Here is a 24,373-nt window from a genome sequence, read left to right on the forward strand (position 1 = left end):
AGTCCAACATTCCCCACGTCATATTTATCCTGCTTTTATGTAAATGTACGTTTGGGGGCAATTTGCATTGCTGTGATTGGCTGATAATGGGTTTTTCGTGTAAATTTTACCCAAACTAACAGAGGTGATAATTGTGGAGCTCTCAGGGAATGAATATTATCCCCCATATGAGACTTTCATGATTAAATCCTCATCAGATGTTCTGCAATAGACGGTTATAGTTCTTCAAATATGTCAGGCTTTCAGACCGACTTATTTCGTCAGGATTTGTTGTTCTGTGACGGTAGGCTTGTCACCAAAAGACGTGATTTCTGTGGAGGCTTGGCATTTCTGTCCTGATACCAGCTACTGAGAAATATCTTCATGTTTTTGTGTCGCCTGCAATACAAGGGCGACACTTAGGTATCACTATTTCGGCGTCGGCGTCGTTGGCGTCGGCGTCCGGGAAAAGGTTTCCGTGCGATAACTGAAGTATTTATTGTCCGATTTCAACCAAATTCGGTATATAGCTTTATTTCAATGAGATCTCGGATCCTTTATATTAATAAGTACTCGGATGAGTTCGATAATGGTCAAAATCCGTCAATATTTGCAAGAGTTACAGAGCTTTAAAATCGTCAAAACAGAAAAATCAATGGTTTCCGCTCGATAGCTTAAATATTTATCGTCCAATTTCAACCAAATTTCAGAAATTGTTTTTTATCAATGAGATCTTGGATGAGCTCAATAATGGTCAAAATCCGTCAATATTTTCAAGAGTTGCGGGACTTTAAAATCATCAAAACAGAAAAATCCATGGTTTCTGCTCGAGAACTTAAATATTTATTGTCCAATTTCAACCAAATTTGGTATGTTGCTTTATATTAATGAGATCTTAGATGGGTTTGATACTGGTCAAAATCTGTCAATATTTGCAAGAGTTACGGGACCTTAAAATAGTCGAAACATGGCTTCCGCTTGAAAACATTAGTATTTATTGTCTGATTCCAACCAAATTTGGTATATTGCTTTATATCAATGAGATCTTAGATGGGTTTGATAATTTTCAAAATCCATCAATATTTGCAAGAGTTATGGCGGTCCAGTAGCATTGCTCTCGCGATCATCACTTAAAATGTTTACATCATGTATTACAGTAGTTTCTATATAAAACTTAGGCTAAAACTATTCACAAACTTGACATAAGAATTTTACAATGGATGCTTAAATTTATTTGGTAATAAAGATTTATGCCTTAGGGGCTTATTGAAATTACATCGAAACCGAACACACGTTTGTGTACATCGATACCGAACACACGTACATTTTGTGTTACCTGATGAGGCCTCCCACGGGATGACTCGCCAAACTCGTAAACAAATGAAAATAAACACAAACACCATGTCGTTTTACCTGCTATATAGATATACACTTTTTTTTCTTTTTATAATAACAGCGAATACATACATACGAAGTCTCCTACATGTACATGTTCTACTCCATCGAAGACAAATCGCGAACATGTACATGAAACTTTTGACCATTGTTCTTTTACAAAGCAATGCTTTAATTTCTGTATAAATGCAAAAATTAATTCAGTAGTTTAGGAAAATAACATTAAACACTTGCACAAAACCTTAATCAAGTAATTGATGGCCCATTGGGCCTCTTGGCCTCTTAGCCTTCCTAAAACAATATTAATGTTCTGTATCAATGCAGCATTAATGTCAGTTGTCATGGGTAGTAGCAACAGGTACAACAAAACCATTTAAACAATTCTAAAATTTTAAGAATGTCTTTGAACCAATTATATGTTGCTATGATGAATACACACAATAATGGCTGCTGGACGACAAGGGCTTAACCCAGCTTCCTGATGTCTGTAAAACCCAAGTTACAAGTCCCCTGCTGTACATGTACTCGGCAGCATTAGATGTGAACATTTCTTTTCACTTTATTTAGTAACGACATGATGAAGTTTAGATTTTGCCAGCCAGCATCTATATATATCACTGATACCACCGCCATATTAATTACGTACTCACCTGAACAAACAGGTGGGCTGGAACCTATTGATCAGTTACAGTTTATATCAGCACTGATACAGTTTATAAATAAGAACAATAGGTATGAGGGCCAGTCTTTATTAGGAAAAAGAAGAATGTTGTAACTATGCATAAAAATATATTCACTGCCATATACTCTGTGTGTGTTATATATCCCAAACTATAACTGTTACCTTATCTTGCACATTGAACATTAATCCCAGCGTACAAATGTCAATTCCAAACACTTAGATCTGTAGATTTAATCCCAGCATACTATACCCCTTTAGTCTACTCGCCACTGACACCCTCCACCCTCCCCCCCCCACCCCCTGCTCTTCTACTTGTCAATGGTTTGAGGTTTGATTCTTAGGAAGGTTGTATGACCGGATCGGTTCTTGGCATTATCATGGTCATCTTGGTTGTATGGATATTATATATTTGTTGTACTGGGGAGGAAGACACTGAGTCTGTAAATCTAGTTCTAATAGTTTTATTCTTCTTTTTGTTGGTATATCATTATTACAGTTCAGGTGTTATCTCGTACTTCAACTCCATACTTGTTTGATTACTTCCTTCATCATCACCACTACCTGGGGAATTATATCTTACTATCCATTGTCTCTGTCACTCTGTCATTCTGACCTGATGTTCTGCTCTCTTCTCCCTGACCTGTTCTCACTGACCACCTTCTCCCCCTGTCAACATGTTCTCTCTGATCACCTTCTATCTCTGTCTAAATCTTTCCTATTCTTAAAACCCAGCTAGTAAAGTTTCCTTTGTTGTATATGACCATTATATTACATAATGGACACCTCGGAGTCAATTATGTAACTCACTGTCCATTATTATAGGGCCACTGTCCATTATTCCCCAAAATAATGGACAGTCTATTTTGAACAAAGGAAAAAAAAACGCTGCTGTAAGGAAAACCAAACATGTTTATTTGACTATCCAAAATTTTACATTTATGTTCACTCCTCCATTGAAATTATTACTTCCCCTTCCTAGCTGTTACTGTTCTGAAAATAAAAAAAAAACATAATTAGAGTCTTGCATTATTAGTTGTTACATATTTTTAAAACTTGTAACTGACGAGGAATAGGAATTTTAGATCTTGACCGAGTTGGGATAATATGCAGTCTTTTAGCTCAGATATCTCACAATCCTTATAACATATAATCTGATGATTATGGTTAAACATAATACACTTAAGAGCGAAACCTGTCTAATCTGACACCTGCTTTCTCTACAAACAATAGTATACAACAATATCTGACTTTCCTACACCCTGAACACCCTGAACAGTTGCTCCCACATGGTGTCGGATTAGACAGGTTTCACAGTATACCAGTGCAATGCTATCATAGCAATCAGATATGGATTTGTTTTATCATATATATAACATGCTTATGGTCGATTTTTTTAGGAAAAACAGTTATGTTTAAATTGTAGGGAAAACTCACCTTGCTTGTATGTATTAATTTGATGTAAAGTTAGACAATGCACCTGTCCTAGTGTGAATAAATAGGTCACTTCAAACAGGCAAACAATTACTCCAGTTAGAACGTTATATCATCTGAATCACAGCTGCGTACATCCCTAAATGACGACCGGGTAAGGTAATATCACTATCCGATATGTTCAAAAACACTGTTGTACTTCCAAAGGTGTAAAACTAAATGATTGTGCATGCATCTCAACATTGTTAGTCCATTATTTGTCACAGGTGAATGAACACCTGTGCAATTCATGAAATTGGATGTCCCATTTCTCAAACAGGGTACGCAAGGTGGTGAGTAGTGGCCGTATGATGGGTTTTAAGTAGGATAAATTCCTCAAACTGTTCATTATTAGAGAGAATGGATTGTATTATCTCGCCCTGCAGGCTCGGTACTATCCATTCTATCTAATAATGGACAGGTTTTTGGAAATTATCCATTACATATTATATCTGTCATTAATCTATCTATCTAAATTCTCAAATTCTATTGGTTAATTACATCTTTAGGAGGTGTGGCTACATTTCACTTCACAAGTCTTTTGATGACCCTACTGTCCTGTCTCAGGACCAAGATTACATGTACACTGAATTATTCTAAATGAACCTGGCATCCTCCCACTATTGTCCATAGACATCTCACAGACACTTTTTCACACTCCTGACCCCTTTGAGTCCTAATGACCCTATGTGTGGTCCTGGTCATCTAAACTGCTTTAACATTAATTAACTATAGCCTATATCAATTCTAATTGCTCTTTCTCTAGTTTCCCAATCTTTCTCACATTTTTCAACTGTCATAGTTGCTTGTCTAAATGGAAAACCGTAGTGTGTTCAATGCTTTGAATTAAGAAATGGTCTAGTCTATGCTTATGTGGTTGGCATGTGGGAAAGAGCGACCATGCAACTACTATAAGGAGATTCTGACTTGATCTTAATACTCAAAGCACTAACAAATAAATAAAATCTAATGTATTTGTTGTGGTCCCCATAAAATAGGCCTCTCCATGAAATAGAAGGCATATATATTGTAGAGTTACATTTGTATTGAAGAATCTCTCATAGAGCCTTGTTGCATCCCAATCTCATATGGAGAAAGGGTTGCCTGCCGAATATGTTTTACAGACGTTTTTTGTTCCTATATACCATATCCTACCAATGTCTCTAACACCACCCCCGACTTTGATGCATACAAAAATATTACATGTTTTATTAGGCTTTTACTCCCGTCTCAGATCAATAACATTGAAGCTGACTACTGTTAGCAGTGCTCTAACCACACAAGCTCGTTACAGTACCCTTTGTGGGGGAAGGAAATCTGTCAGGGAGAATTCAGACCAGACAGGCACATGTGTGTTTATAGTAGGGAAAATTGGTTGACTTGTTAGGATTGCCATCAGCATCTTTTCTATAAATGTATATATAAATTATGGTTTAATTTTTAGAATGGATGATTAGGCCTGGTTGATGTTGGTCTTTTTTTTTTGTCGTCTTTCTTTTGTCGATACAGAGGATTCCGCTTATTTGCATAGGTCATTTTCCAGAAGAAAATATGCAAATAACCGGAGTATTCGAATAGGCGGAGATGACATTTTGCACCTCCGTTTGACCCCACACATATGTATGTGAATAGGCAAATAGATATCGTTTCGTTTTTTTGATAAATACGTAAAAATTTTACACTTAAAATGAACAACAAGTAATTATTTTCGAAGCTGTAAATCGATTTTAATTGTTTAATAACAAAAAATATTCCAATATTAGATTCTTGTTTACGTTAGATCGACACGTGAATATTTGAGAAACAGCTAAACGATCGATATCAAATGCAATTAGATTCTACTAAACAGGATTGGATTTGTGTCTACAATTCTGAACCTAAATAATAAACAAATTTACGTACATTTGCCTGGCAAAATGAACTTACGATCGTGATTAAACTTCAAAGTGCCGATCAACTAGTAGTGTTGTTTTTAACGTGTGTATGTGAATTCGAAAATGGCGGCAGGTGATGAAGCCATGCGTTCACTCGACCTAAATGTGTTTTGAGAATTTTCCCTGTATTGTTGATCTATACGGTGAATAGCTTGATAACATTTCAGAAATTAATGCATATTCAAGTAGCAATGAAACAACGTAGCAAGTATCTTTTGTATCCTAAGCTTACATACTGTACGAAACTTCCGGTAGTCATTGCACGCCGACTTTGCATGCTTTTATGTCTCGTTCAACGAGACGCTTGATACGCACATGTCTGTCGTAGTCAACAAGACTCTGGTTGAACGAGACTACTCATGAATGGCGATTGTTGTAAGGAAGCATGGTTTCTCCAACCGATCGCGAACTAAGGTACGTTACGTTAATAAATAAACATATTTGAAAATGCAAATGCTTTAATTAGATGCTTGAGTCAGTGAATATACTAAAGTTATGATCAACCCCTGCTGATGTAAATCGTAACAGCGTCGAATACCTTTGCAGATTCATGCATAAAATAACAAGCCATACTATAACGTTAATCTGTTACCAGGATGATTTCTAGTAAAAGCGAAGTATCTTGAAACATATATCGGCGAATTTCGCTAAAAATATATTGCAAAATTGAAAAATATTCGATTTTATTTTTAGAATTTCCCAAATATTTTATTCAAATAACCGGAGGTCATGTAAAAGTCTATGCAAATACACGGAGTTGAAAAACAAAGATAAAGAAGGAAAAAATCGGGACCGCAGAATTTTATGCAAATAACCGAAATATTCGAATAACCGTTATTCGATTATGTGGAGTCCTCTGTATTTACTTTTTTTCTGTTCCTGACTTTTGTTATTTTTTTATCAAAACTCTGTTTTCTTTCCCCATCTTTTCGACAAAGATGTGTGATGGAATGCTTGGAAAGTAGGAAAGAAAATCACTTAAAAGTCTGAATCTGATGTTTGTCAATTTGTGTTCAATACCATCTGTGTATTTCCCAGGGGGGACTGTTTGTCTTTTTGATGGCCTACGGTATGCTAGCACCCTGTGGAGCTTCGCTTTGTTTGATGTAAATTAAATCAGCAACAGGATCATCAATTTTTCTTGTGGAGTAAATTTTCTACCGGTAAATTGATACTGCTAATTGGAATGATTGATCAGCTCATGTTTCAAAAAATGAATAATTAATATTGAGTATTCCTCCGTCCTTCATTATAAAGGTTCAGTTGAATTAGAACGAGCCGTAGTGTGTTTTAACTTAAGTACATATATACTTTTAATTAATGATAACATTGCATGATCAGAATTTGCGAATGATAAAATTTTCAGTTGATCTGAATCCATTATTGATTATTATATGTATGTTGTGAAAAAAAAGTTAGAAGTTTCCAAACTGAACTTGACTGAAGCCATTTTTCCTAAGGTTGATATTTCTCTGTGAAGTATCTGTTAATATTTATTATTCTTTCTACTTTTCCCATGTGGTTGTCTTGCATTGCTTAGTTTAACCATTACAGATCTCCATACATTACTGCTGTCTTATAATGTAAACTTAATTTCTTTTACAGCCATAGGGAGAGAATTTAATTTGATGAAACTGTTTTTCTGTGGGAGACTATTTCCAGGAATAAATCTGAATTACTAAGCAAGTGATCTCTACATCTTTTCGTGATTTCAGGAATGTAGATTCGAGCCCATTGAAGGTACCAATTCCCCAGGATTTGAGTTGAAAGGTTACTTCTATACTTTCCATAAAAGTTTAATATAATTTGAATTCTTAACTTATAGAATATACCCCCAGGTGTGATCAATTGTATTCCATCGATGATGTTTGACTTGTTCAGGGCCATGGTGGTCGAGTGCTTAAGGTGTCTCACCACATCACCACAAGTCCTCCATCTCTGAATCATGTGTTTGAATCCCATGTGGGGTGATACCAGTTTCTGACTGTGGTTGGGTGATTTTCTCTGGGTGCTCTGACTTTTCTGCACACCTCACCCTAACTCCATACTCCAGGTTGGTGCCATAATGACACTATCCTCACACCCCACCCCTACTCCATACTCCAGGTTGGTGCCATAATGACACTATCCTCGCCCCCACGTCCACTCCATACTCCAGGTTGGTGCCATATCAACACTATCCTCGCCCCCACGTCCACTCCATACTCCAGGTTGGTGCCATAGCAACACTATCCTCACACCCCACCTCCACTCCATACTCCAGGTTGGTGCCATAGCAACACTATCCTCACACCCCAACCCCACTCCATACTCCAGGTTGGTGCCATATAGACACTATCTTCATCCCCCACCTCCACTCCATACTCCAGGTTGGTGCCATAGCAACACTATTCTCACACACCAACCCCACTCCATACTCCAGGTTGGTGCCATATAGACACTATCCTCATCCCCCACCTCCACTCCATACTCCATGTTGGTGCCATATCAACACTATCCTCACCCCCACCTCCACTCCATACTCCAGGTTGGTGCCATAGTAACACTATCCACACACCCCACCTCCACTCCATACTGCAGGTTGGTGCCATATCAACAGTATCCTCACACCCAACCCCCACTCCATACTCCAGGTTGGTGCCATATTGACAGTATCCTCACACCCAACCCCCACTTCATACTCCAGGTTGGTGACATATTGACACTATCCTCACACCCCACCTCCACTCCATACTCCAGGTTGGTGCCATATCGACAGCATCCTCACACCCAACCCCCACTCCATACTCCAGGTTGGTACCATTTGGACAGTATCCTAACACCCCAACCCCACTCCATACTCCAGGTTGGTGCCATAGCAACACTATCCTCACCCACCACCTCCACTCCATACTCCAGGTCGGTGCCATAGCAACACTATCCTCACACCCCACCTCCACTCCATACTCCAGGTTGGTGCCATATTGACAGTATCCTCACATCCAACCCCCACTCCATACTCCAGGTTGGTGCCATTTCGACAGTATCCTAACACCCACCCCCACTCCATACTCCAGGTTGGTGCCATATCAATACTATCCTCACACCCCACCCCCACTCCATACTCCAGGTTGGTGCCATATTGACAGTATCCTCACATTCAACCCCCACTCAATACTCCAGGTTGGTGCCATTTCGACAGTATCCTCACACCCCACCCCCACTCCATACTCCAGGTTGGTGCCATTTCGACACTATCCTCACACCCCACCCCCACTCCATACTCCAGGTTGGTGCCATATTGACACTATCCTCACACCCCACCCCATCACCATACTCCAGGTTGGTGCCATATTGACACTATCCTCACACCCCACCCTTACTCCATACCCTAGGTTGGGGACTTTCCTTTTGCCTTATTTCCTGGCACTGTGCTCATGTATCTTCATCCCTCCACATAGTTCAGTCTTTATTGATCTTGTACACATCCAGTGCTCTTTACTGTCAGCCTATTTCACTTATTCCCACCATTCCTGGATGTTTATAAGGTTTCAGTCAGCATTACATATCAAACATACAGATAAAAATTCACCTTTAATTGGTCCACCCCTCCAAAAAAAGAGTTCTTGTACTTTAATATGAAGGCCTCAAATAATGGCTGATTCTTTTGTGTGGCACCGCAATATTGGGACAACAACTAATGAGGAGGTATAGTAGGGATCAACATTTGACTGCAGAAATATCTTTATATTCTTTTGAGTTGTTCTTTTGGCTTTTCACTTTGTCTCCTGTTTCTTTGGAGCAGCCAATGCTAAAATAAACAAATGACCTAGCTGATATCCCAGTTTCTTTTCTTCCCGAGTTCATTTTGACTGTTAAAAGTGTTAACAGTTGATGGTGTTGGAGCCTTACATCAGAATCTTGGGTGTGGAGTTTTCTTGTTGTTGATGCCAAAAGATTTGCTTAAAGATGTGATGCTGATAGACTAGAGTATGGGAAGCCATTGTTTTTGACACCGGAATACTTGGGTGTGTGATCATGAGAAGTTCCTGGATTTTGACATTGGAATATTTCAGTGGGTGAAGCCATGAATAACACATGTAGTATTGATTGATTGGTACATTCCTTTGGCCCTGCCTTTAAATTGTCAACATGGGAGCCAGCCACTTGTCGTGGAGGATTGAAATGCCTAATTGTGGCATTGATTTCATGACAGATATTTTGAAAAGAGGTGTTTTGCAATTTGTCGCTACTTGCTCGCCCATGTAATATAAATTTGAAAGCACAGCAACAAACTACTGATAGAAGCTGGGTGTTGTGGCAGCATTATTAACTATTGTAGCTGTTTAATTCAAAATCATTTTTAAAATTTCCACATCAGATCAATTCATCTTAATCACAAACTTGTTTATTTGTAACGTAAATGTATCAAAATTAAGTTGTTGTCCTTGACGGAATGTGTTACCTAATGTCATGGGTTTGTTACTTTGATGGCTCTATAGATAAAGAAGATAACGCTTCTTAGACAAACTCCAAGGCTTTTACAAATTTTCTGTGAAAGAATAATACCAGTATTTTAACAGTCTGTCATGGAATTGACATGGCACTTTCCTTGTTCAGGCCACTGCTGATGGAGTAAGAGATCTTGACACAAAGTTAACTTTTACAGTAAAAATATGAACAGATTAAAACCTGTGCCATCAGTCTGTCAATGCTTTGACTATGTACATCAGTATAATATTGTTTCAGGAAGTAAATTGCAGAAAAAGGCAGAATTTTTACAATGAAACAATACTAATCGCAATGGAAGTGAGAATTATCATTAATTTAAGGGTAACAATTCTATCAACTACAAAACTTTTTATACCAATCATTTGATCATGCAAATTTTGTAAATATCTAAAAATTAAAATAATTCTAAAATAAAAAAAAAAAAAAAAAACATAAAAAAAAAATGAAGAAGAACATATAAATGGTAATTATGTTATCTACAATATAAACAAAATGACAAGATCTGTAATAATATAAAGCCATATGCATTGTGATGAAAAAGAGTCTTAGGATGTCAGATAATATAGTGATACTTTCAGTAACAGAGTGCAATTATGATAGTGTTATCCTTTTAGTTTGTCCTTCCACCTATCAGGCCATCATAATAGCTGTACTGTATAACGTTGGAACAAGCCTTGTAATTCAATAACAAATACCGCTGTTACAGGCAATTGCTCAAAGTACATGTTTCACATCGACAGCAGACCCCTATATAAAGATGGTGTGAAAATTGGGAGGAAATTGGTAAATTAATGAGGGCTTGTATTATAGTACTCTTATCGGGCCTAAACTTGTAATAATGTGGTGCTGTAATGAAATGAGTGTCACAGTTAGTTACAAGTACAAGTGATCTGTTATAGGAATACCGAGACCACCAACATACATATAGACTGGAGCACTGCTCCTAGACCACAAACAGGTCTCTAGTCAGCAGCCCTGCTGCTACCGAGACCACCAACATACATATAGACTGGAGCACTGCTCCTAGACCACAAACAGGTCTATAGTCAGCAGCCCTGCTGCTACCGAGACCGCCAACATACATATAGACTGGAGTACTGCTCCTAAACCACAAACAGGTCCCTAGTCGGCAGCCCTGCTGCTACTGAGACCACCAACATACATATAGACTGGAGCACTGCTCCTAGACCACAAACAGGTATCTAGTCAGCAGCCCAGCTGCTACCGAGACCACCAACATACATATAGACTGGAGCACTGCTCCTAGACCACAAACAGGTCTCTAGTCAGCAGCCCAGCTGCTACCGAGACCACCAATATACATATAGACTGGAGCACTTCTCCTAGACCACAGACAGGTCTCTAGTCAGCAGCCCTGCTGCTACAGAGACCACCAACATACATATAGACTGGAGCAATGCTCCTAGACCACAAACAGGTCTCTAGTCAGCAGCCCTGCTGCTACAGAGACCACCAACATACATATAGACTGGAGCAATGCTCCTAGACCACAAACAGGTCTCTAGTCAGCAGCCCTGCTGCTACCCAGACCATAAACATACATATAGACTGGAGCACTGCTCCTTGACCACAAACAGGTATGTAGTCAGCAGCCCAGCTGCTACTGAGACCACCAACATACATATAGACAGGAGCAATGCTCCTAGACCACAAACAGGTATGTGACAGCCCTGCTCGAGACACCAACATACATATAGACTGAAGCATGCTCCTAGACCCAAACAGTCTTAGTCAGCAGCCTGCTGCTACTGAGACGACTGACATACATATAGACTGGAGCACTGCTCCTAGACCACAAACAGGTCTGTAGTCAGCAGCCCTGCTGCTACCGAGACCACAAATGGTCTGTAGTCACAGCCTGCTGCTACGAGACACCAACATACATATAGACTGGAGCACTGCTCCTAGACCACAAACAGGTCTCTAGTCAGCAGCCCAGCTGCTACCCAGACCACCAACATACATATAGACTGGAGCACTGCTCCTAGACCACAAACAGGTATGTAGTCAGCAGCCCTGCTGCTACTGAGACGACTGACATACATATAGACTGGAGCACTGCTCCTAGACCACAAATAGGTCGATAATCAGCAGCCCTGCTGCTACTGAGACCACCAACATGCATATAGACTGAAGCACTGCTCCTGGACAAGCAATAGACTTGTAGACCACATATATACAGCCCTGCTTCTAGACCTCCATCACTCTTAGACCTTAGCATTGATTCTTAAGACCACCAACAGAATTATGTAGCAAAACTACGTACAAATGCGTCATATATCTATATACATGTGCAATAAGTAAAGTTGTTTTTATTTAAATTGGAAAGTAATGAAGATGCTAGATAGCAATAATTGCCAAGATAAACTGACTAATGAAAATATCATTACTCCTTCAAAAAAATTTCTTTTCAGCTAAAATTTACAAAAATCAGGAGAACCACAAATATTTTAGAACTTTAAGAGGCCCAATTTGCAAAGATGTCTTTGCATGGTTATAACTAATATAAGATGCTGCCAGAGACGAGCTTTGCTGTTTCACAAACAGCTCTGGTTTATGTTATACTGTTGTAGCGGGATTGGAATGGGTCGATCATCGGTGACCAGGTAGCTCAGTCGGTAGAGCACTCGGCTAGTGTTTCGGAGGGTTCTGGGTTCGAATCCAGTCTGGCCGCTACATTTTCTCCTCTCCTGTTACAAAATTGGCGCCCAACTAAATAACCCACTGTAGTGGTGTTTGGAAGGGTCTCGTGTGATTTCGAGGGCGAAGACTTCGAGAAAGGAGGGAGGAGTGTAGCGGGATTTGACTGGGTGATCATCGGTGACCAGGTAGCTCAGTCTGCAGAGCACTCGGCTAGTGTTTCGGAGGTTCCCGGGTTCGAATCCCAGTCTGGCCGCTACATATTCTCCTCTCCTGTTACACTGTAATAATGACTTGCTTATTGTTTTACAGATGGAGTCTATAGTAGATCGGATGCAGGATGAGAGTACAGGTGTGCCTGTCCGGACGGTCAAGAGCTTTATGTCCAAAGTGCCAAGTGTGTTTACAGGTGAGAACAGGAACTTGTTAATTCACTCACCCCTGTAATTCCAAAATGGATTAATCCAGCCTTTGAACAAGAAGAATTTATATGCATTTTCAGGGGGGAATGGTTTAATGCAATAGTGGGTTCTGGTTCTTACAGTAAACTTTTGCTTATTGAAATCAAACTAAGCATAGGTGTACTGTATTTGTTTCATTCAGCTTATGAATGGCCTACACTTTTAGCTGTAACATGGTCCATTTTCATGAACAATTTCTCCTTAACTTAGATTAACTTAGACTTAAGAAAAGCACTGCAAAAGTCAAGGAAAGTTACTTAACATAAGATTTTCCTCAACTTCTGTGATGCTTTCCTATAGAGAATTTAAGTAAAGGAATTTCCAAGGAATGTTGTGAATCTGAATTCAGTTAACTTGAAAACATGTACTACTAAAATATTGACAGAGTGCTTATATATTTTTATTTACATGCAAAACCTGAGCTAATATCAAAATTATTTTAGAAACTCACAAATTGAGGATATCTGGACATTTTTTATTGGTATTTAACGTTTGTCTGAACTAATGAGGTATCCACTGAAGATACAACTGATATTACAATGCATCATCTGCTAAACTTACTTATGTATCGTATACAAAATGTTTATCAAATGTTTGAGTTAAGAACTGATAGGTTTGTGATGGGTCTACTGTAATACATAATTTTTATTAATATTTCTGCCATGATGCAAAGATTGCATCATATTATCTGTGTTTGAAGTATCAAATCTCTGGAATGCCGTGGATGAAATTCCTTTGAGAACACCACTTTCTTTGTAGCTGTGTACGCTGATGAGCGTTTGTAGATTAAGCTGCTCTTGTATGATTCAGAGTTCTAGAGCATCTTCAGCATCCAACCAGTGCTAGACAATTCGTACATCACGCATGCTGCATAATCATATAGCATGTCCAAAGATAATGTTGATTTTAAAAAAAATTCTCCTTAGTGATTATTATGCCTGCAGCTCATAATATCTCCCTCTCATATTCAATAACTATGGATCTTAATGAAGTTATTTGGCATCGACTGCCCACTGAATTCGGCTGCAGCATAGTGTGACATGAGTTTGACATTTTACCGTTGTTAATTGGTGGACAGTTTTTTATCCTACTGGGAAAAGTCGTGGCTTAGATTAGTGTTCAAATGCTAATTACTCTACAAACTTGGTACAATGTCACATTAGCTAAATGTCATGTTCTGTTTTAATACATGGCGTTGTATAATTGGACATTATCATCAGTGGTAATCTGATAAGTCCCTCCACTTACAGACTCCAGCTGACTCGACAACAAGCCCGAGTTTTACAATCTGCAATATTGAAATATATCAGAACAGAAAGATGTATATTTTTTTAGTTATTAGTATCCCTAAATACCTTACACTATTTAGTGCAGATCTAGAACTGTATGTTTGTCCACTCATAACTATGTTCAACCCCCATAATATAAGCTCCCAGGGGACTCATGCAAACGAGATACAAAAGATTTGAAAATGTCATAGAAACTCAGAATATTGACATCATAACTTTGAACTTAATGTAAACATATGCTGTTAAAATGAGCAAGAAGATCATGCCATATGTCAGATATGCCTGATCTCTGTCAGTAAAGTATTGAAATTAAAATCAAACTATGTATGCTTTCACACAACAAGTTCCTTTTGATGGCAGGAATTTTTTGGGTTTTTACCTTTCATTTATTAATTATACACACATGTTTAAATGTGTGATCAGTACATTTGGCAATGTGAATGCTAAGTTAGTCCAGGTGTAGTTATAAATACACAGCTTGAGGTAAGCTGTTGATATAGAATACAGGATTTGGCACCATGTTCCCCACGGCAGACATCTTTGTTTGATGGGAGTTAACATTGACTTTCAAACTTTGCCAATAGCATGGTTCCTTATGCCAATAAAAACAAGTTTAAAACAGAAGATATGTTAATGATTTATTAGCAGGACACAACTTAATATGAGATAAGGACTGTTTTAGGTATACATTTAATGTAATCTTGTATGACTTAATGTCTATCTTTCCATACATATGGTTAAAAACTTATGGTGCCCTATAAAATGTTCATATCCATGAAATGCTCACCCAGGTGCATATCTAATGGGGGATGAAAATTCCATATGGCAGGGGGTTCTTCATTATTCCTGATATCTCATTGCTACTTTTACCAACCATTCTATTTTGATATTTTCTTTTTTATTTCTTACCTGTAGTATATTGTCAGTTTCCAGAGTACATGAAGAAAAAAACAGAAAATAATACAAGCAAGCAAAATGCATCTGTTATGCTCTCTCATTGTGTATTTGAAATTCAGCTTCACATAAGGCCAGTTCTCTTTAGTAAAATGGAAGCTGTCATTGAAAACCCCAGAGTCCTACAGCCAATCAATGGCGATGTTACTGAAAGTGAATAGTCGTGCAGAGAAAACCTGTCTTAATGGATTCCTTGGCCTCCCTAAAGTCCTTACATATCAAAATGACAGTCAAATTCTGCTTTTGTTGTCCAGTTTTGACCATAATGAAAGTATGGAAAAGACCCATGTGATTTTAGCACAGTTCTTACAATAAGTTCGCCTAACTCTTTGAATGCGAGGCTGCTTGGAAATATCAAAACGGACAGAGCTAGCCTGGAGGAGGTTTTATGATTCCTATAATATAAATGAGTTTTTTCAACCTTGGATTGCTCTGTGATGTCATATATTCTGCTTTGATGACATTGAATTGATGACCTTAAATATACCTACTAGTAAGATGTTTTAATCCTAATTTCACAGACCTTTTAATAACAGTGGTTTTTATTCCCTTGTAAGATGTTTTATAATACTTATTCCAATGACCTTTGATGACCTTGGTATTGACTTCCTGTTGGAGCCGAGATGAGAATAGGCCTGCAAGAGATGGTGTAAGAGAACACCTGACCATGTTTATGTTAACACAGGAAGGTATTGTTTAACACATTTCCCACTGCAGGCAATCACATTCAACACTGCATAAACACAGAATCAGTCTGCTTCTTCAACAGGAAATGTTTACATCCTCTCATATAACATTTGTCTCTCTTTCCTGACTCAATGGCAATATTTATGAAGATATAGCTGTCAATAACATCACTTGTTAATCTAGTACATTGGGACATCTTTTAAAAACTACAAAACCTAAATATACGAATCACTCTCTTAGTACATTCATAGCCAGATCTCCAGCCAAACAACTTTTGAGCATGTTGGTTCCACCTTGAATCTACCTGTAGGCAGGTTTAAAAAGTCCTCTTAAGCAAATAGATGTCAGTATCCCTTTAGATTTCCTGTCTCTATACATTGTTGATTTGGTGTCTTTTCTACAATACTGCCATCAGTAATGGTGTTTTTGAAGATCATATTTTGAAGTATGCCATTAAAAACTGTAGAAATTTGAATGTCATTGATCATGGAGCTGAATATCATTGAATATGGAGTTGAATGCCATTGATAATGGAGTTGAAAGTCATTGATCATGGAGCTGAATGTCATTGATCAAAGAGCTGAATGTTGTCATTGATCAAGGAGATGAATGTCATTGATCATGGAGTTGAAAGTCATTGATCATGGAGCTGAATGTCATTGATCAATGAGCTGAATGTTGTCATTGATCAAGGAGATGAATGTCATTGATCATGGAGCTGAATGTCATTGATTATGGAGCTGAATGTCATTGATTATGGAGTTGAAAGTCATTGATCAAAGAGCTGAATGTTGTCATTGATAATGGAGTTGAATGTCATTGATCATGTAGTAGAAAGTCATTGATCATGGTGCTGAATGTTGTCATTGATAATGGAGTTGAATGTCATTGATCATGGAGCTGAGTGTTATTAATCATGGACCTGAATGCAATTGCCCCAGGGTCTGAATGTCATTGATCAAGAAGCTGAATGTCTTTGATAATGGAGCTGAGTTGAATGTTGTCATTGATCATGGTCATTGATGAATGTTGTCATTGATCATGTAGTAGAAATGATCAAAGAGCTGAGTCATTGATTATGGAGCTTGATTGATCATGTATAGAAAGTCATTGTCATTGATAATAGATTTGAATGTCATTGATCATGTAGTAGAAAGTCATTGATCATGGAGCTGAATGTCATTGATTATGGAGTTGAATGTCATTGATCATGGGACTGAATATCATTTATCATCAAGCTGAATGTCATTGATCATCGGGGACTGAATATCATTTATCATCAAGCTGAATGTCATTGATCATGGTGCTGAATGTTGTCATTGATCAAGGAGCTGAATGTTATTAATCATGGACCTGAATGCAATTGCCCAAGGGTCTGAATGTCATTGATCAAGAAGCTGAATGTCATTGGTAATGGAGCTGATTGTCATTGATCATGGAGTTGAATGTCATTGATCATGGGACTGAATATCATTTATCATCAAGCTGAATGTCATTGATCATGGGACTGAATATCATTTATCATCAAGCTGAATGTCATTGATCATTGGGCTGAATGTCATTGATCATCGAGCTGAATGTCATTTATCATGACTAAACACAACATTTAGAAGCCACCAACCAAGTTTTGAAGATTCTGAGTTTTGGATCCTTCTCTGAAAAAGTTGTTTTTCCTCTTCTGTAACAATGATATTTTATGTAGACTATGGTATTTACCTTGGTATTAAATAATATAAAATCTGTACAATGGAAAAACTTAAGTAGAAAACAAAATTTGAAAACCTTGGGCATTGCAGTCATTGTGTATTTACATAATGTTCATTGGTTGACAGACTGTTTGATAATATGGTGTGTTGTTTGTACATATGACATGCTGTTTAAATTTTGGCTGACAGGGTGTTGGCATATTCTGTAAACTTCTGTTTATACTAACAAGCCATATCTAGTGTAATAAATGTAGGTTTATACGAGGCTGTTTTAAAACAGAGAAATAATGCTGGTGAGCTTGCATCATATACATTTGCAAGTGGTTCTCAAAATTAAAATGCTTTTAAAATCATTCGGTACCAATATGTGGTTCTTAGAATTTTCTTGACTTGGAAGCCTTCAAAGCCTTCATTGACTGCTACATATGCTTCAAAAATTGAAGGAATTGCTTTAAACTTCAACAACTTCATTGTGACCCAGAAATTGGTAAAGCTTCATGGTGATTTTGTGCTTAATGAAGGTTCTTAATATATATAACATCACAGTTTATCAGAATTTTATGATGTTCTTTTGTTATGTATACTAACTACTTTTACTGTATTTTCCCTATTAAGAGTGCCTCCTCTAATAAGGGCACCCCAATGTTTTTTGCTGAATTTTGTGGCAGACTGACAATTTATCTTTGCAAGTGCATTATAAAATACTGTTTCACATCAGTTTGATGCTTGATATATCTATATCATCTTGTATAAGAATTACTGCATGTTTGCCGAGTGTTTACACATAGAAAAAGTGAGATCGCCATATTCAAAAAAAGCATGTCACTTCAATGTCCCACACACGTGTGTGGATGAGCATGATGAACACAAAATGGCAACAACATTTTAGCGATGTCAATACAAGTTATATGAATACTTTATGTATATCTAATGGTAAAGGTTCCTAAATACATGTAATAGGAATGTTATAATTTCTAAGCGTTTTATTGTGTGTTCTTGTCGATGTTTCCCATCTGCCACAAAACTAAAGTGGCAATTGAAAGCACTGTCCACCATTTTGTGTACACATGGTAAACAAACAGGACCTAGCATGAATTGCCAAATTTCTGTGAAACAGACACATTTAACCAATGTTAAATACTTTCTGGTGCATACGTTTCTGTATAAATTATGTAATTTCAATACTTACTTGACTTAAAGATGCTCCACCGCCGACAGAGCATAAATGATATTAATCACTTGAACAATAATTGGTGTTTAATCGTGTATATATATATGTCTAATTAACACAAAAAATAATAATAAAATAATTTATTTTGTCCTTAGCGCATGTGCAATTCAGTACTTAATTCCATATAGGATATAGAGCCACAGATTTTTTTTTCGGGATGCTATTAATTATTTTTTGTAACTTTAACTTGAAGTAAAATTAGAAGCTCAAACTTTTAAATGGTGGTAATGGTGTAAAGTAAGTAACTTTTGTAACTGAAGAAAAATACTAAAATCGTCTGCTCGTGTTTTTGATAGTGAAAAAATATCATTATCAGACGTGGAGCATCTTTAAAAAACATCAGTTTATTATAGTAAGTTTCCGAAAAATACAAAAATAAAAGCAATATGACTATAGTCTGTTTCAGAAAAAGAAAAAACATCTAAGAATTGTCTCAAATAACGGCTCCCCCTCCCCCCTCGGCCAATTACCTGCGTCCGGTGCCCTTATTAGGGAAAATACAGTAGATTTATAGTGATGGACAATGATTGAAGGGAGACCTTTTTCAGGAGCACCAACAATGGCTACTGCACACTTACCATTATAAGGTAAACAGCGGTGGGTTGCTGTGATTACGGGTCCGGAGTAGACTGCTGATAGAGTAATCACTGGGCTAGTCTATGTAAAGTGGCCTCCGTGTTTACGTAGATAAAACCTTTGGTATATATACTTCAGACGCTATGGTCAATATGACTTCAATCTGAACGGAAATGTGTGCATCTGCATTATTATGGATGCTATGTATGCTAGCCCATCTGAAGCCAGACCTTCCATAGAGGTAGTTGTTAGTTCCGGGGAATGCAGCCTGTGGGATTGTAATTTGGTCTTATTTGGTATCTGTCTGTACTTATCTTTACATATTATGAGTATTGTTTCTCTTCTCTAGGTCAAGTGGGCAAGTCTATTAGGTCATGTTAACATTATATTTATTTTGACCATTAACTTATGGTTCCAATTCATCTACCTGAATCATCTTATTAAGTGTACAGTAGTACCATCCATTGATACCAGGGATGCTTAAAAGTCCAGGAAATAATATTCTCAATCTATAAAGAGAATATTGAAATACGATTTGATCATTGGTTTAGTAAATTGTGAATCAAGGCAATGGCCATTGTGGTGGACAAAATAGGTTAATTGACATTATTCTTTTCACCTTTGACACTATAATAAACAGGAATCAACAGACCCTATTCCTTGGCCTTACTAGGGATGTTTGCATTTAGGAGGTCCAATATCTAAAAAATAGGTATAAAATTCTGTGTGGACCATAAGGAGATGAAATGTCGACACCTATATTGATAGTTATAAGTGCTGGGTGATGCTAGAATTCAAGGTAGAAGTAGTTGACGATATAAGCATATATAACAGTTGAAATCTAAAGTACGACTTGCAGCAAAAGTTAGTCATGTTAACATCCACAATGAACTTTAGTATAACTGGGTTCCACTATAGTAATCTTGTATGCGCACTTGACAAGCTCCATTCTTTGATTCTCTTCCATACAGCCCTGCATTTATCTCCTTATTGATGGACATGTTGCAGTGCCTTGAGTAGGCTGACCTGTGATTAGGGGTCTTGCACATGGAGTGTATTTTGACCTTAACAGATCATGGGTCTTGACCTTGTGGAGCGAGAAGTGTTAATGTAACCATGAAGCCTTCAAAGCCTTCAACTATCATTACACGGACTCCCTCTCATCATCACATGGGAAACTTGGGAGATACTCCCTCTCATCATCACATGAGATGCTTTGGAGATATCCCTCTCATCATCACATGGGATGCTTGGGAGATACTCCCTCTCATCATCACATGGGATGCTTGTGAGATACTCCCTCTCATCATCACATGGGATGCTTGGGAGATACTCCCTCTCATCATCACATGGGATGCTTGGGAGATACTCCCTCTCATCATCACATGGGACGCTTGGGAGATACTCCCTCTCATCATCACATGGGATGCTTGGGAGATACTCCCTCTCATCATCACATGGGATGCTTGGGAGATACTCCCTCTCATCATCACATGGGATGCTTGGGAGATACTCCCTCTCATCATCACATGGGACGCTTGGGAGATACTCCCTCTCATCATCACATGGGATGCTTGGGAGATACTCCCTCTCATCATCACATGGGATGCTTGGGAGATACTCCCTCTCATCATCACATGGGATGCTTGGGAGATACTCCCTCTCATCATCACATGGGATGCTTGGGAGATACTCCCTCTCATCATCACATGGGATGCTTGGAGATACTCCCTCTCATCATCACATGGGATGCTTGGGAGATACTCCCTCTCATCATCACATGGGATGCTTGGGAGATACTCCCTCTCATCATCACATGGGATGCTTGGGAGATACTCCCTCTCATCATCACATGGATGCTTGGGAGATACTCCCTCTCATCATCACATGGGATGCTTGGGAGATACTCCCTCTCATCATCACATGGGATGCTTGGGAGATATCCCTCTCATCATCACATGGGATGCTTGGGAGATACTCCCTCTCATCATCACATGGGATGCTTGGGAGATACTCCCTCTCATCATCACATGGGATGCTTGGGAGATACTCCCTCTCATCATCACATGGGATGCTTGGGAGATACTCCCTCTCATCATCACATGGGATGCTTGGGAGATACTCCCTCTCATCATCACATGGGATGCTTGGGAGATACTCCCTCTCATCATCACATGGGATGCTTGCGAGATACTCCCTCTCTTCATCACATGGGATGCTTGCTTGGGAGATACTCCCTCTCATCATCACATGGGATGCTTGGGAGATACTCCCTCTCATCATCACATGGGATGCTTGCGAGATACTCCCTCTCATCATCACATGAGATGCTTGGGAGATACTCCCTCTCATCATCACATGGGATGCTTGGGAGATACTCCCTCTCATCATCACATGGGATGCTTGGGAGATACTCCCTCTCATCATCACATGAGATGCTTGCGAGATACTCCCTCTCATCGTCACATGGGATGCTTGGGAGATACTCCCTCTCATCATCACATGGGATGCTTGGGAGATACTCCCCTCTCATCATCACATGGGATGCTTGGGAGATACTCCCTCTCATCATCACATGGGATGCTTGGGAGATACTCCCTCTCATCATCACATGGGATGCTTGGGAGATACTCCCTCTCATCATCACATGGGATGCTTGGGAGATACTCCCTCTCATCATCACATGGGATGCTTGGGAGATACTCCCTCTCATCGTCACATGGGATGCTTGGGAGATACTCCCTCTCATCATCACATGGGATGCTTGGGAGATACTCCCTCTCATCATCACATGGGATGCTTGGGAGATACTCCCCTCTCACATGGGATGCTTCACTCCTCTCATCACATGGGATGCTTGGGAGATACTCCCTCTCATCATCACATGGGATGCTTGGGAGATACTCCCTCTCATCATCACATGGGATGCTTGGGAGATACTCCCTCTCATCATCACATGGATGCTTGGGAGATACTCCCTCTCATCATCACATGGGATGCTTGGGAGATACTCCCTGGAGCTTCACTCCTCTCATCACATGGGATGCTTGGGAGATACTCCCTCTCATCATCACACATGGGATGCTTGGGAGATACTCCCTCTCATCATCACATGGGATGCTTGGGAGATACTCCCTCTCATCATCACATGGGATGCTTGGGAGATACTCCCTCTCATCATCACATGGGATGCTTGGGAGATACTCCCTCTCATCATCACATGGGATGCTTGGGAGATACTCCCTCTCATCGTCACATGGATGCTTGGGAGATACTCCCTCTCATCATCACATGGGATGCTTGGGAGATACTCCCCCTCTCATTCATCACATGGGATGCTTGGGAGATACTCCCTCTCATCGTCACATGGGATGCTTGGGAGATACTCCCTCTCATCGTCACATGGGATGCTTGGGAGATACTCCCTCTCATCATCACATGGGATGCTTGGGAGATACTCCCTCTCATCATCACATGGGATGCTTGGGAGATACTCCCTCTCATCATCACATGGGATGCTTGGGAGATACTCCCTCTCTCATCATCACATGGGATGCTTGGGAGATACTCCCTCTCCATCACATGGATGCGTCATACACATGGGATGCTTGGGAGATACTCCCTCTCATCATCACATGGGATGCTTGGGGAGATACTCCCTCTCATCATCACATGGGATGCTTGGGAGATACTCCCTCTCATCATCACATGGGATGCTTGGGAGATACTCCCTCTCACATCACATGGGATGCTTGGGAGATACTCCCTCTCATCATCACATGGGATGCTTGGGAGATACTCCCTCTCATCATCACATGGGATGCTTGGGAGATACTCCCTCTCATCATCACATGGGATGCTTCTGGGGAGATACTCCCTCTCATCATCACATGGGATGCTTGGGAGATACTCCCTCTCATCATCACATGGATGCTTGGGAGATACTCCCTCATCATCATCACATGGGATGCTTGGGAGATACTCCCTCTCATCATCACATGGGATGCTTGGGAGATACTCCCTCTCATATCACATGGGATGCTTGGGAGATACTCCCTCTCATCATCACATGGGATGCTTGGGAGATACTCCCTCTCATCATCACATGGGATGCTTGGGAGATACTCCCTCTCATCATCACATGGGATGCTTGGGAGATACTCCCTCTCATCATCACATGGGATGCTTGGGAGATACTCCCTCTCATCATCACATGGGATGCTTGGGAGATACTCCCTCTCATCATCACATGGGATGCTTGGGAGATACTCCCTCTCATCGTCACATGGGATGCTTGGGAGATACTCCCTCTCATCATCACATGGGATGCTTGGGAGATACTCCCTCTCATCATCACATGGGATGCTTGGGAGATACTCCCTCTCATCATCACATGGGATGCTTGGGAGATACTCCCTCTCATCATCACATGGGATGCTTGGGAGATACTCCCTCTCATCATCACATGGGATGCTTGGGAGATACTCCCTCTCATCATCACATGGGATGCTTGGGAGATACTCCCTCTCATCATCACATGGGATGCTTGGGAGATACTCCCTCTCATCATCACATGGGATGCTTGGGAAATACTCCCTCTCATTGGCACATGGGATGCTTGGGAGATTTTCCATGACATGATTTTAACTTTACAGTGGTCAAATGCATAATTTAAAAGTTATATGAACCCTATAAAGGGACAAAAATTTTGACATTTCTTCTGTAAAGTATTGGAAACCATGATAAGGTTTCATGAATTAAGCAGTGAAAATAATTCAAATGGAAAGACAAACATGTAAGATGCCATATAAACATTAGTTAAGGTGGTTCGATACAGTTAAGCCCAAAAATTTCCCC

General features: G+C 39.4%; 1 protein-coding gene across 2 annotated transcripts in view; it reads left to right on the forward strand.

The window, feature by feature from the left end:
• Window positions 1-24,373, forward strand: part of LOC138317988 (regulator of G-protein signaling 7-like) — a 58,744-nt gene that overhangs the window by 30,894 nt on the left and 3,477 nt on the right. For both annotated transcript variants that reach the window (XM_069259994.1, XM_069259995.1), the window contains exon 3: window positions 12,925-13,021. In XM_069259994.1, coding sequence (XP_069116095.1) covers window positions 12,925-13,021 — 97 coding nt within the window. The remainder of the gene's footprint in view (window positions 1-12,924; window positions 13,022-24,373) is intronic.

This window comes from Argopecten irradians, chromosome 3 (assembly GCF_041381155.1).
Source record: "Argopecten irradians isolate NY chromosome 3, Ai_NY, whole genome shotgun sequence".
Classification (NCBI taxonomy): domain Eukaryota; kingdom Metazoa; phylum Mollusca; class Bivalvia; order Pectinida; family Pectinidae; genus Argopecten; species Argopecten irradians.